We start from the raw sequence: 14,893 nt of genomic DNA, 5'->3' as shown, positions 1-14,893 counted from the left end.
TTCCTCCTCCTCCGTTTTGCCCTTCTTAGATTTTTGTATCTTTAATCAAAAGCTGTTTTAGGGAAAAGAGAAACATGGAGGTAAGAGTAATTTGATTCATTTCCTGAGTTGGAACAGGTAATGTCTTAGATTCATTACTTTCAACACTTAGTTTAATTTTGGGAGAAGAAGATGAGTGGAAATTAAAAAAAAGGGATGGTTTATTTTAGTGAATTGCATGTAATATTAAGGAAAAGATTTACAATATTCATGACAAAAATATTTCACTTGTTGATGAATAAATACTCAAGTAAAGTCATTAGTGGCATTTCATTTCAAAAAATGAAGTAGTCTGTGTTAGAGTAGCAATTTATTATTGTTTTTATTAGTTATGCATATATTATGGATGACTTCTGAGGCTTTAGTTTGTATACAATTTTACAAGTTAATTAAGATAAATTCATCAATTCCTATCTTAATATTGTGGAAAGTAACATAGCTTTGATATTAGACAGCCTCAGATTCCAGTATTGGCTCTATTTCATATTAGGTGAGTTGCTTTGAGCAAATTGTTTAACTTATCTGAGCCTCAGTTTCCTAACTTAAAAGTGAAGTGATGTAGTAGTGTGTACCTTTACCGAGTTGTTGGGAGGATAGAGTAAGACGGGTAGGTAAAACACAGGGTATGCTTGTGCATATGTGGCTCCTTTTCTCCATCTTATGATACAATTTCTTATTGTCCTCTTTCTTTTGACCTGCTTTTTTTTTTGTAACTGTGATTGTGAAGGTTGTGATAAGGGTAATGGTGACCCATAAAGGGAGAAGTATGGGGAATTTGAGTGGAAACTGGCCAGGAAAAGGACTCTTGTTGCATAAAGTTCTGAAACATTGGTCCCTAAGACAGGATTACTTTTTTTCAGTTTTAAAAAATAGTGGGTTTCTGGGTTTCCCTGGTGGTTCCGTGGTAAAGAACCTGCCTGCTAGTGCAGGAGACAAGGATTTGACCGCTGGTCTGGGAAGATCCCACATCTGCAGAGCAACTAAGCCCCTGTGCCACTACTATTGAGCCTGTGCTCTGGCGCCTGGGAGTCACAGCTGCTGAACCCACGCATGTCCTAGAGCCTGTGCTCCACAACAGGAGAAGCCACCGCAGTAAGAAGCCCACACACTGCACCTGGAGAGTAGCCCCTGCTGGCCCCAGCTAGAGAAGAGCCTGCATAGCAACGAAGACCCAGCACACCATAAATAAAATAAATGTTTTTTAAAAATAGCGGAATTCTACAAGCTATTGATATATGCAGCAAAAAAATTGCTGCGTGTATATCAAATGTCCAAGGAATTATTCTGAGTGAAAAAGAACCCAATCCTAAAAGGCTGCCTACTATATGATTCCATTTACATAACATTCTTTAAGGGACAACATTTTGGAAATGACGGGTAGATTAATGATTGCCGGGGGCTATGATGGAGGAGGGGAGGAGTGGTTGTAAATACGAGGAATCCTTGGGTTGGAAACGTTGAATATGGTGGTGATTGCATGAGCCTACACAAGTGACAGAAATACCATAAACACAGAAATGAGTACAAATAAAACTGGGGACAAAGAAGTGAGATTGGTAGTTTGTATTTTTGTCAGTATCCCTGTTACGATTTTTTTGTTCTATAGTTTTGCAAAATGTCATCACTGGGGGAGACTGGATAAAGCCTACAAGGGATCTCTGTATTATTTCTTAAAACTGCGTGTGAATTTACAATTATCTCCATAAAAAATAGTTGGGTTCTATTTGGTACTAAATGCTTATGTGAACTCTAATTTATAAACTTTTTTTATATCTGAGAAAATAAACTGTTAAAGCAACATTTACCTGTTACTCTAAATAACCCCTGATTTCCCTGTTGGACATCTATCTTGTAAAATGCCCCTCTGCGTCTTTTGTTCCCATGGCATACACTTAATGAAGAGGAACTTGGCAACCTATGAATTATTCAAATAGGAAGCAGGAGATATTTCTCAGGCTGTCAAACTCTATTGGGCAGTGCCAAACATTTTTTTCACTTAATTCTCACCACAACCCTGTGAATAGGTACTGTTCTTATCTCTTCCATATAAGCAAGCAGAGGATCGAGTTTTAGAAAGTGATCATATGATCTTCCTCTTTACCATCCTAGGGAATCAAGAGTTTTGGAAGCATTGCCCTTAGTAATTTTTAAAAATTGTGGCAAAATACACGTAACATAAAATTTACCATCTTGGGCTTCCTTGGTGGCTCAGTGGTAAGGAATCCACCTGCCAATGGACAAATCTACATGCCATGGAGCAGCTAAGCCCATGGGCCACAACTACCGAGCCTGTTTAGAGCCCAGGAACTGCAACTGCTGAGGCCATGCACTGTAACTACTGAACCCTATGCGTCTAGAGCCCTTGCTCTGCAGTGAGAGAAGCCACTATAATGAGAAGCCCATGCAAGGCTATGAAGAGTAGCCCCTGTTCACTGCAACTAGAGAAGAGCTCTCGCAGCAACAAAGACCCAACCCAGCCAAACATACATAAATAAAAAATTAAAAGAATTTACCATCCTAACCATTTTAAGTGTACAGTTCAATAGTGTATTGAACTATTAGTGTATGTATATTCACACGGTTGTGTGACCAATCTCCAGAACTGTTTTTCTAGTAGAAAATAGAACTCAACACTCATTAAATGAAAACTCATTTCTCCTTGTCTAGCCCCTGGCAGGCACCATTAGACTTTTGATTTGTATGAATTTGGCTAGTCTAGATATGTCATGTAAATGGAACCATGGACTATTTGTCTTTTTGTTACTGGCTTATTTCACTAGGCATAATTCCAGGTTTCATCCACGTTGTAGCATGTGTCAGAATTTCCATTCTTAAAGAGTGTGATGAATATTCCATTGTATACATATTCCAAGTGTATATACCACATTTGTTTTTCTGGTCATTGGTTGATGGACAGTTGGGTTGCTTCCACCTTATAGCTTTTGTGAATAATGGTGCTATGAATATGGGTATACAGATATCTCTTTGGGACCCTGCTTTCAGTTCATTTGGTTTTGTACCTGGAAGTGAGGTTGCTAGATCATGCCATTTCTCTCATTTGAAACCCGTTTAGATACCAGCCATGTTCTTAGGGTATGTCTTTGGCAGCTTACTCCTTTTGTCTCTAAATTGGAGATGACAAGGTAGAAGTTAACACAGGGTTGTGGTAATGGGTTTAAGTGCAGAGCAGGGTTTCTTTCTTTTAAATGGTAACTACCAAAGATGCAGGAGGTTAGTGAAAGACTTAATAGAACTTTATCATGTAAGATCATATATTTGATTTTAAAAAGTGTTTTGTGAAACATGTTATTTATTACAGCTATTTTATTTAGTTGGGAATATTTCCAGTCATTGTGAATGCCCTTCTTAAAAGGAAAGTCTTTTCTGTTTTAGGTTAATACAAAAGCTGAACCAGCAGACGATATTACAAGTTTCCTGTGGCAACTGGCATTGCTTGGCCCTTGCAGCTGGTAATGTAACATTAAAATCTGTGCTAGTGTTGTGTTAATTTTGGAACCATTTCTCTTCGTATTTTTATGTGATGTGATGTAACCGGATACATTAGGGTCTATGCATTCCTGTTGGACGGCGACAGTTCTAAGACAGCCCTTGTGTAGCTCATACTTTTCTCAGGGTGTGGATGATGAAGAAGGTGGTTATCACTGCTGTTCCACCTCTCTCAGGGAAAGTCAGGAGGAGGCAAGACTGTTCATCAGTGTACTTGAACGGAGGATTGGTTTTTCTTAGCTACAACTCATATGGCTATTCCACCATAAAGCGCCCAAATAAATGAAGAAGATGAAGTTAGGAAAACCTAAGCCAACATATGCTGCTATATTCTGTTAGGATAAATTTGTGGGGAAGTCAGCACTAACACGTCCTGCTTGATTCTCTGTGCTGTTGTCCAGATCATAGCTGGACCCTATGAAGTCCCGGGTCTCTTGGAGTCCTGGTATGGTCAGAACTAGTTCCCTTTGCTTAATGCATCTAAGCCTGATAATTGGCCTATTCAACACTGAACTGATTTAAACATTTAGTTTTTTCTTTGCATAAATATTAATAGCCTTTGAAGGATGTTGATCTCTGTGTTGTCATGACAAGTGGGAGTTCTGATTGTGAGATTCTCACACCATGAAGTGTGTCTGCTTCCTTGCTCTTGGGTGTGTGTTGCAGGGGGGGCAACTAACAAATGAGCCCCGGGGGAACTCCGTTGTTCTGATAAGTTTATATTTGTGAATGGAACTTGTATCTTTCTGGTAATACCAGTAATCTTCTTCTGATTTCAGATGGCCAGTTCTTCACGTGGGGGAGAAACAGCCATGGGCAGTTGGGCCTGGGGAAGGAGTTCCCTTCCCAAGCCAGTCCACAGAGGGTGAGGTCCCTGGAGGGGATCCCGCTGGCGCAGGTGGCCGCAGGAGGGGCCCACAGCTTTGCCCTGTCACTCTCAGGAGCTGTATTTGGCTGGGGGATGAATAATGCAGGGCAGCTCGGGCTCAGTGATGAGAAAGGTGGGTGAAGTCTTCACGTGGCCCTCTTAACTTCATTTGTTTAGTACATGCTTCCTGAGGAGCTTCTGTGTGCTTGCCCCATGTCAGGCACTAAGGGTGCAGCAAGGACCGAAACAGATAATACCCTTGACTTAGTGGAGACTGCATGCTAATGGGCAGACACAGACAACAAACCAGTATGTGTACAGTGGAAACAGTGACAGATGTTGTTTTCTTGGGCTCCAAAATCACTGTGGATGGTGACTGCAGCCATGAAATTAAAAGATGCTTGCTCCTTGGAAGAAAAGCTGTGACCAACCTTCGACAGCATATTAAAAAGCAGAGACATTACTTTGCCGACCGAGGTCCATCCAGTCAAAGCTATGGTTTTTCCAGTGGTCATGTATGGACGTGAGAGTTGGACCGTAAAGAAGGCTGAGCACTGAATAATTGATGCTTTTGAACTGTGGTGTTGGAGAAGACTCTTGAGACTCCCTTTGACAGCAAAGAGATGAAACCAGTCAATTGCAAAGGAAATCAACCCTGAATATTCATTGGAAGGACTGATGCTGAAGCTGAAGCTCCAATACTTTGGCCACCTGATGCGAAGAACTGAATCATTGGAAAAGACTCTGATGCTGTGAACGATTGAAGGCAAGGGGAGAAGGGGGTGACAGAGGATGAGATGGTTGGATGGCATCACTGACTCAATGGACATGAGTTTGAGCAAGCTCCAGGAGATGGTGAAGGACAGGGAAACCTGGCATGCTGCAGTCCGTGGGGTCTCAAGGAGTCAGACAGGACTGAACAAGAACAAATGTATGCAGTATGTCAGAGGCTTTGAGAGGAAAGTTTCCTATTTTACATAAGGTACCCAGGGAGGGCCTCTTGAATAAGATGTTTAGCAGAGCCCTGTAGGAAGTCCAGTAGAAGAGGAGGTGTTTAGAGGAGCTGGGTGAAAACTGTCCCCAGTCAGAGGGAACAGGGTGTGTAGAGGCTCTGATGTGGGAGGAATCATGGTAGGCTTGGGGATGAGATGAGCAGGGAGAAGAGGAGCGGAGCTGGAGCTCTGAGAGGAAGGGAGCCCCTGCAGTGTGGAGCCCTGAAGGACAGGGTAAGGATTTTGGCTTCTCTCAGTGAAAGAGGAAGACACCGAGGGTGTTGAGGAGAAGAGTAATCTGATTTGACTTTGCCTAGAATCGGTCCACGGGGAAGCTAGAAGACCACTTTGGCAGCAGTGGGAATAAAGATGGATTTTGAATATATTTTGAAGGTAGGGCCAGTTGTTTTTCCTCATTGTTGGATGTACTTTGAATTCAAGAAAGGAAAAAGTGGAAGGGTAAAGCTGCATTTATGAAATGAGGAAAACTGTATGGGGAAGTAGGGAGGAAGGTGGGCAGAGTCGGGGAGTATGGGGAATTGGGCTTTAAATATGTTAAAAATGAGATGTCTGTTAGACATCCAAGTGGAGGTTCAGGCAGCAAGCTGAAGAGGAGAATCAGGAATCAAGGGGGACCCAAAATTGAGGCTAAGAGAACTGTGCATATTTCATCTCAAAGACAGATGATACTGACTTTCTGATATTTCTCTTTTTCTAGATCGAGAGTCTCCTTGCCATGTGAAGCTCCTGCGAACACAGAAAGTCGTCTATATCAGTTGTGGAGAAGAACATACAGCAGTTCTTACAAAAGTAAGGGACTTCAGTATTCTGGTTTGTTCTATGGTACTGTTATAATAAGGATGATTATCACTGCTTTATTATTTTTGATAGTGTCTTTGAGAGAGAGTAGGAATAGTATAGAAAAATAATTCAATATCTATAACCTTGAAATACATATAGCGATATTCTGTGTTCCTAAGCTATAATCAACACTGCAGGCAGAAATACCAATAAGCTCAGATGTGCAGATGATACTACCCTTATGGCAGAAAGTGAAGAGGAATTAAAGAACCTCTTGATGAAGGTGAAAGAGGAGAGTGAAAAAACTGTCTTAAAACTCAACATTCAAAAAATGAAGTGCTCGCTTCGGTAGCACATATGCTAAGATTGGAACGATACAGAGAAGATTGGCATGGCCCCTGCGCAAGGATGACACGCAAATTCGTGAAGCGTTCCATATTTTTAGAAAAAAAAAAAAAAAAATGAAGATCATGGCATCTGGTCCCATCACTTCATGTAAGTAGATGAAGATACAATGGAAACAGTGAGAGACTTTATTTTTTTGGGTTCCAAAATCACTGTGGATGGTGACTGCAGCCATGAAATTAAGAGATACTTGCTCCTTGGAAGAAAAGCAATGACAAACCTAGACAGCATATTAAAAAGCAGAGACATTACTTTGCCAACAAAGATCCGTCTAGTCAAAGCTATGGTTTTTCCAGTAGTCATGTATGGACATGAGAGTTGGACTATAAATAAAGCTAAGCACCTAAGAATGATGCCTTCCAACTGTGGTGCTGGAGGAGACTCTTGAGACTCCCTTGGACAGCAAAGAGACCAAACCAGTCAATCCTAAAGGAAATCAACCCTGAATATTCACTGAAAGGACTGATGCTGATGCTGCAGTTCCAATACGTTGACCACCTGATGTGAAGAGCCAAATCAGTGGAAAAGATCCTGATGCTGGGAACGATTGAAGGCAGGGTGAGATGGTTGGATGGCATCACTAACTCAATGAACAAGAGTTTGAGCAAACCCTGGGAGATGGTGAAGGACAGGGAAGCTTAGAGGGCTGCAGTTGATGGGGTCACAAAGAGTTGGACATGACTGAGCAACTAAATGACGAAAAAAGAAAGAGCAGTGTAATTAATGTTTTAACATTATTCAACCCATTTCTTTTGCTTCTAAGACAGTCATATCTAGAGAGAATGAAAAAGTATTTTCGTGTTGAACAAACTGTTACAGATTCACTTTAATAAAATGCTTTAGTGTTTGTTCAAGTACAGCTGCTAAAAAAAATCTTATTAAAGAATCTGTGGAGCATTTAATTTCTTACATGAGAATGGTCATGTAAAATTCATCTCATTTCACCTACCTTTTTCTCCTTTTTTGTATTCCTGTTTATTAACATTGTTGTACTTTTAAACTACTTTTAAAATTTATATGTAGATGGCACACATTCCCTTGAACAGTGCTGTCTTTGTTCCATAAAGATGTAGTCTTAAATTCTTTTTTAAAATTCTCTTTTCTATTTAGAGAACATTCCAAAGAAGTGATTTGTCTAAGAGTCAAGCGGGCATAGTGTTCTTGTACAGACTGTTGTGATATGAATTTTGTATACAGAGGTTAAGAGGAGTGTATCCAAGCTCAGAGACACAGTGCACTTATGTGGTGTTTGCTCCTTGTCAGAGTGGAGGTGTGTTTACCTTTGGTGCTGGTTCCTGTGGGCAACTTGGACATGATTCCATGAATGATGAGGTCAATCCAAGAAGAGTTCTGGAGCTGATGGGCAGTGAAGTCACTCAAATTGCTTGTGGCAGGTGAGTGCTCCTAAGAACTTCCTCAGATCTATTAAGACTCAGAAATGGATCTTGTCTGTGTAGTGATGTGGCTACTCCTAACCAGCGTTGTTTTAAGAAATCAACTGCATGCATATGTATGTTGAAAATTTGGAGAGAGTTCAATCTGAGCAGGGTGTGGCAAGGAAGGGTTTTAGAGAAGCAGAGCTACATGGGGCCAGTATAGTTCTTTGGGGATAAAGGATAGCCTGACGTGAGGGAGACATGTAGAAAGGAAAGTGAGAGAGCCTCAAAGAAATCTTGGAAATTTTGCTGATTTTCCCCGCCTCTTTCTGTTCATCCCAAATGCAGCAGGCCCTTAAACTCTTTCCAGGTCTTACCCCCATCCCAACGACCTAGTGTATCAGTGAAGGGTGGTATTATGAAGATCCAGCATTGCAAAAACAAGCACGTGTAAACATGAGGGGGTAGGCTTCTGGGGACACCTATAGGAATTGCTATGCTCACATATGGTTGTTAAAAGTCAGTGTGTGTATTCATTCATTATCAGTAGAAGCAATGCTGTTGGGTTAACTTATGTTATTTCCCCCCAGACAACACACCCTAGCCTTTGTGCCTTCTTCTGGACTCATCTATGCATTTGGTTGTGGAGCCAGAGGTCAACTAGGAACTGGACACACTTGTAACGTCAAGTGCCCTTCTCCTGTGAAAGGTTACTGGGCTGCCCACAGTGGCCAGCTTTCAGCCAGAGCTGGTAAGAGTGATGTTTATTGAAATTTAATGGTGTTTTAAGTGCCAAAAACACTTGTTATAGAACATGTATTTTTTTTTTTAACCTTCAGTTCTTTTGGAGGGGATACATATGAGATATTCTAATGTCAGTCAACAAATACTTGAGCACTTACTATCTACAGTTGAGATTCTAGAGAATAAAGGAAAAATTCTATTTTGGCCATAAGGATTTTGATTGTGGTATATACATTTTATTTACTATTGTTGCTGATAATGAAAATTTATATTTATTGAAGGCTTAACCAAGTTCCACTACCATGCTAAGCACTGAAAACAACCTTAAGAACTAGTAGCTGTTATCCCCATGTTGGAGATGAGGAAACTGAATCTTATGGAGGTTAAGTAGCTTGCCCAAAATGATGTAGATTCTGGGGGCAGAATTTAAACCCAGGCCCGCCTCTTTCTAAAACCTGTATTCTTTTTAATTTCTAAAAATTGTACAGTTTAAAAAAGTTGCACTCAATTTACAGGTATCACAAAATATTGGCTATATTCCCTGTGTTGTACAAAACATCCTTGTAGGCTGTCTCACCCTCAGTAGACTGTACCTACCACCCCCCCCAACTCTGTACTGCCCCTCTCCCACCACCTGCCACTGCTAACCACTAGGTTGTTCTCTGTGAACTTTAAAGCCAGTACTTTTAATGCTTGAACTCTTGTTACCTTCCCTTTACGATTGCTATTTTGGTCACAATATGACATGAGTTTTTTTTCATGCCATTTCTGTTTCTTCTCTTAAAAAATAGTTAAGTAACACAGTGTTCATTTCACTGGAAATCAAAATAAGGCAGTCATTCAGTAAGAGTGACTTGAAGCAATAAATCCAGAAGCTTAAATGGAGATGGAGAGTCATTACAAAGAAGTGTGATTTAATAACTGATTTCAATTTTGAAGGCTATAAAGTGGCACAGTTATGGCTTAATCAGAATTTTAACAACATCAACCATAAGTACCCTTCTGGAGTATGAGAAACTTAAGTACAGGGAAGGCCTCCCTGATAACTGAGTTGGTAAAGAATCCACCTGCAATGCAGGAGACCCTGGTTCAGAGTCATTTCCTGTTTGTAAACCTGGCATATAGCACAGGATCTGGCACAACCTTTTCACTCAGTAAATATTCATGGAATGAATATATGAGCATCTAAGAATGTAGTGGAACTTGAAATGTAAAATAAACAAGATTTTGTTTTGATCATGTTCCCCAAAGTGGAAAAATGGCTAGGTGTCCTCTTATCTATCATTTATAAATTTCTTTTTCTCCAAGGCTAACATTTCTCTTTCTCTAACATTGTACTCATCTTAGGGAGCATATATTTAAGAAATACACCAACTTTTAAAAACTCCAGTATGTAGGTTAATTTTAAACCACAAAGTTTTCAAAGTTTAATTACAGGATAAAACTTATAATGTAAGTAGGTGAATTTCAATTTGTTATATAAATGCTGGTTTTAGGAACCTTCATGGTAATTTGGGAGCACAGTGTTCCTGAGAGAGGAAGTTTGAGCTGTGTCTTAAAGGATGGTTTGGAGTTAGCCAGGTAGAGGGCGGTGAAGGGGTAGGCTGTGGTGAGTACCATGGGACTGCGCGATTCCAGGAGCACCTTTCCATCATGCTCTAGGGGGCGCCATTCCTGGAGAACACAGTGTGCTCTGGGGGTGGTAGAAGGGAAAGGCATGGAGGTGTGAAGTAGTGTGGCCTATTAGAATTTGGTGAGACGGTGGTCTGAGAGTGTCGCTGTGGGCGCAGTGTGATGGGAGGCAAAGCGGAAGCAGGACACGGAGGGCCATCTATCTGGCGAGCTTCATCCAAAGTGGCTGCAGACCTCCACACTCAGATGCTGTAAGTGGTGTCATAGCTGACGTTAGGGTTTATAGTAGTGACTGTTTTAAACCTCAGTGTCATGACAGAGTTAGAATGAAAAAATAGAAACGAGGTCAGGACTAGCTGGCAGTTGGCAGGAGGAAGAGGGGGTTAGAGTGGAAGATACAGTTTTATATGTTTAGTTTTAACTGAAGTAGAAACAGTCCTGGGAAGAGAGCCAGCAGAGGAGGTTTCTTACTTCTCTGACATAATTAAATGAATAGGAAACCACTCGGAAACATATTTTGGAATGTTAGAAAAGGGGATCAAGGAAAAAGTTTAATTGTTGAAAAACATGCTCTTGAAAATTTTTTGACAGATCGCTTTAAATATCATATTGTTAAGCAGATCTTCTCTGGAGGAGACCAGACTTTTGTACTTTGCTCCAAATATGAGGTAAAATTTTCTTTTGACTATTATCTTGGGGGTGGAATAATGGTGAGCCAATATTTATTTTAATAAATAATAATTACATGAGAGCAGCATTACTCTTTGTTTCTACCAATTTTATATTATTAAAATAAGCTGACTAAACTTTGAAGTAATCTCCATTTTATTTCCTTGAAGTGTCAATAATTTTCTTGGTATTTAATCACAGAGTTCTACTTTATAATTGAAAATTATTTATTTATATCTGGATTTGTCTCAAAAGAGACTTAAGGAGGTCTCAGAGAATTCATACTAACTTTGGGATTATTTGACTTTCTATTGTTTCCTTCCCTGTTAAGTAGCCACAAATGCTCGGTATATGAGAACTCACTGGGCTTGTTTGATGGGATTGAGTATATACTGAATATAAGAGATGCCATTCAGATATCCTTTATTATTTATCGTCTGCTTATAAAACCACACTAAAATTTCCCTCAGGTTGTCTCCTGCATCCCTGTGGTGGGCGAATGACATTCTCTTAGGGTTGGAGGTGGAAGAGAATGTGGGCTAAGTATCGGTGTTGTTGTTCAGTTGCTAAGTTATGTCCGACTCTGCGACCAAGTGGACCTCAGCACATCAGGCTCCCCTGTCCTTCAGTATCTCCCGAAGTTTGCTCAGACTCATGTCCATTGAGTCGGTGATGCTGTCCGTGACAGGGCTTTAATACATTCCCCTTTTTCTGGATGAGAAAAATCATTCTGAAGTGAGCGCCACAGGTTTGTTTTCTGTCCTCTGCACCCTGCTGCTCTTATGCTCCTCTCCTCTCCCTCCCTTTGCTTCCCTTCTCTTGCCCTGACCCTTCTTTTATTCAGTCAGCACTTGGGGAGGATTAGCCATATGTAGTGCATTGATCCTCATCCTCCCCTGGAGGAGCAGGGAAGGGCTGCTGGTGATGACAAAGGATTCAGAGTAGCTTGGGAAGGAAAATGAGGTTCTGTGGACACAAGGGCCCTGTTGGTGCTGGAAACTATCCCCATTACTCTGATACTGTGCCATCTCTCAACACACGATATTCTTGCCTTCTAGTCAGTATCATTCTCTGACTTCGATAGAAAAGGTTGTGGGTGGAGTCTGAGGCTGCAGGTTGGATAGCTGATACTGACGTTAGATATTATCCAGGTCAGGATGCTGCAGAAGGTTCTGTTGAGTGCAGCCATCTGGGCTGAGTTGGAGCTGTTGCTTCAGACCTATTTTAGGCCCAGCTTCAGTGCTACACAGAGAAATCTTGAGAAAAGCTGAAACTATCCTTTGTTTCTTTAACATGCCAGTAATGCAAAATATGAAAAGCCCTGAATCTTTGTGGGATAATTACTTTGTGTCCACAAGTAGTACAGTCTGAAGTATTCCTTTCTCTAAGAAAGTGGTTTGATTAACCAACTTTAATTTTCCTGTGAAATTCAGTGTAAAACTTAGTTTCATTCCTTTTGTAAATATGGTATCTGATATATGTAGTTGAATTTTAAATTTACTGTAATTAACATTGTTGGAACCAGAAAACTAAACATTGATGAGAAGGAAGTGAAAGTAGCATATTGTAGAAACAGGGCAGGTTAAAGTTTAAACAACTGGAAGAGTGGTATGCATTAAAAATGTAAGATAAAGAAAAAAGCAACTGAAAATAGAATATGACTTAGAAAGGTATTGCTCTTTCTTACAAACACTGAAACCCATACACTTTTATTTAAGCTGTTAAGCCTAGGTATTTGTTTAGATGCAGAGATTAGTCAAAATATGTGTTTACTCAGTTACCATGACACATGAAGAATCTCTTAATGACCCAAGAAAAAGCATCTGTGTAGTGACATACTCCATTTTTATAAGACACTCTTAAGATTTACTTCAGTCAGTTCAGTCCTCAGTCGTGTCCAACACTTTGCAACCCCATGGACTGCAGCATGCCAGGCTTCCCTGTCCATTACCAACTGCCAGAGCCTACTCAAACTCATGTCCATTGAGTCAGTGATGCCACCCAACCATCTCATCCTTTGTCGTCCCCTCCTCCTCCTTCCTTCAATCTTTCTCAGTGTAAGGGTCTTTTCCAGTGAGTTGTTTCTTTGCATCAGGTGGCCCAAGTGTTGGAGTTTCAGACTCAACATCAGTCCTTCCAATGAATATTCAGGACTGATTTCCTTTAGGATTGACTGGTTGGGTCTCCTTGCAGTCCATGGGACTCTTAAGAGTCTTCTCTAGCACCACAGTTCAAAAGCATCTGTTCTTTGGCACTCGGCTTTCTTTATAGTCCAACTCTCACATCCATACATGACTACTGGAAAAACCATAGCTTTCACTAGACGGACCTTAGTTGGTAAAGTAATGTCTCTGCTTTTTAATAAGCTGTCTACGTTGGTCATAGCTTTTCTTCCAAGGAGCAAGTGTCTTTTAATTTCATGGCTGCAGTCACCATCTGCAGTGATTTTGGAGCCCCCAGAAATAAAGTCTGTCACTGTTTCCCCATCTATTTGCCATTAAGTGATTGGACTGGATGCCATGATCTTAGTTTTCTGAATGTTGAGTTCTAAGCCAACTTTTTCACTGTCCTCTTTCCCTGTCATCAAGAGGCTCTTTAGTTCTTCTTCGCTTTCTGCCATAAGGGTGGTATCATCTGCATATCTGAGGTTATTGATATTTTTCCCGGCAATCTTGATTCCAGCTTGGGCTTCATCCAGCCTGGCATTTCACATAATGTACTCTGTATATAAGTTAAATCAGCAGAGTGACAATATGCAGCCTTGACATACTCCTTTCCTGATTTGGAACCAGTAGGTTCCATGTCCAGTTCTAACTGTTGCTTCTTGACCTGCATACAGATTTCTCAGGAGGTGAGTCAGGTGGTCTGGTATTCCCATCTCTTTTAAGAATTTTCCAAAGTTTATTGTGATCCACACAGTCAAAGGCTTTGGCATAGTCAATAAATCAAAAGTAGATGTTTTTCTAGAACTCTTGCTTTTGCGATGATCCAATGGATGTTGGCAATTTGATCTCTGGTTCCTCTGTTTTTTCTAAAACCAGCTTGAACATCTGGAAGTTCACGGTTCACATATTGTTGAAGCCTGGCTTGGAGAATTTTGAGCATTACTTTGCTAGCATGTGAGATGAGTGCAATTGTGCAGTAGTTTGAACATTCTTTGGCATTGCTTTTCTTTGGGATTGTAATGAAAACTGACCTTTTCCAGTCCTGTGGCCACTGCTGAGTTTTCCAAATTGGCTGGCATATTGAGTGCAGCACTTTCACAGCATCATCTTTTAGGATTTGAAATAGCTCAACTGGAACTCCATCACCTCTACTAGGCTTTGTTTGTACTGATGTTTCCTAAGGCCCACTTGACTTAACATTCAGGGATATCTGGCTCTAGGTGAGTGATCACACCATCGTGGTTATCTGGGTCATGAAGATTTATTTTGTATAGCTCTTCTCTGTATTCTTGCCACCTCTTTTTAATCTTTTCTGCTTCTGTTAAGTCCATACCATTTCTATCCTTTATTGTGCTCATCTTTGCATGAAATGTTCTCTTGGTAGCTCTGATTTTCTTGAAGAGATCTCTAATCTTTCCCATTCTGTTGTTTTCCTCTTATTTCTTTGCCTTGATCACTGAGGAAGGCTTTCTTAACTCTCCTTGGTATTCTTTGGAACTCTGCATTCACATGGGTACATTTTTCCTTTTCTCCTTTGCCTTTTGTGTCTTCTTTTCTCAGCTATTTGTAAGGCCTCACCAGACAACCATTTTGCCTTTTTACACTTCTTTTTCTTGGGGATGGTCTTGATCCCTGCCTCCTGTACAATGTCACAAACCTCAGTCAATAGTTCTTCAGGCACTCTGTCTATCAGAT

General features: G+C 40.6%; 1 protein-coding gene and 1 non-coding gene across 6 annotated transcripts in view; both read left to right on the top strand.

Annotated features, from left to right (window-relative positions):
- The window catches only part of HERC3 (HECT and RLD domain containing E3 ubiquitin protein ligase 3), a 132,863-nt gene that overhangs the window by 49,350 nt on the left and 68,620 nt on the right, over positions 1 to 14,893 (top strand). For all 5 annotated transcript variants that reach the window (XR_006334645.1, XR_006334646.1, XM_043870861.1 and 2 more), the window contains exons 5-10: positions 3,433 to 3,509; positions 4,326 to 4,547; positions 6,125 to 6,216; positions 7,876 to 8,006; positions 8,579 to 8,739; positions 10,956 to 11,032. Coding sequence is in view for 3 of the 5 variants with exons in the window: in XM_043870861.1 (XP_043726796.1) it covers positions 3,433 to 3,509; positions 4,326 to 4,547; positions 6,125 to 6,216; positions 7,876 to 8,006; positions 8,579 to 8,739; positions 10,956 to 11,032 (760 nt within the window). In the remaining 2 variants the exon portion in view is untranslated. The remainder of the gene's footprint in view (positions 1 to 3,432; positions 3,510 to 4,325; positions 4,548 to 6,124; positions 6,217 to 7,875; positions 8,007 to 8,578; positions 8,740 to 10,955; positions 11,033 to 14,893) is intronic.
- LOC122673688 lies at positions 6,544 to 6,650 on the top strand. The gene has a single exon (XR_006334798.1). It is a non-coding gene; the product is annotated as a U6 spliceosomal RNA (small nuclear RNA).

Source organism: Cervus elaphus, chromosome 17 (genome assembly GCF_910594005.1).
Source record: "Cervus elaphus chromosome 17, mCerEla1.1, whole genome shotgun sequence".
NCBI lineage: Eukaryota > Metazoa > Chordata > Mammalia > Artiodactyla > Cervidae > Cervus > Cervus elaphus.
The sequence above is the reverse complement of the archived record's forward strand: the minus strand, read 5'-3'. Positions and strand labels throughout refer to the sequence as shown.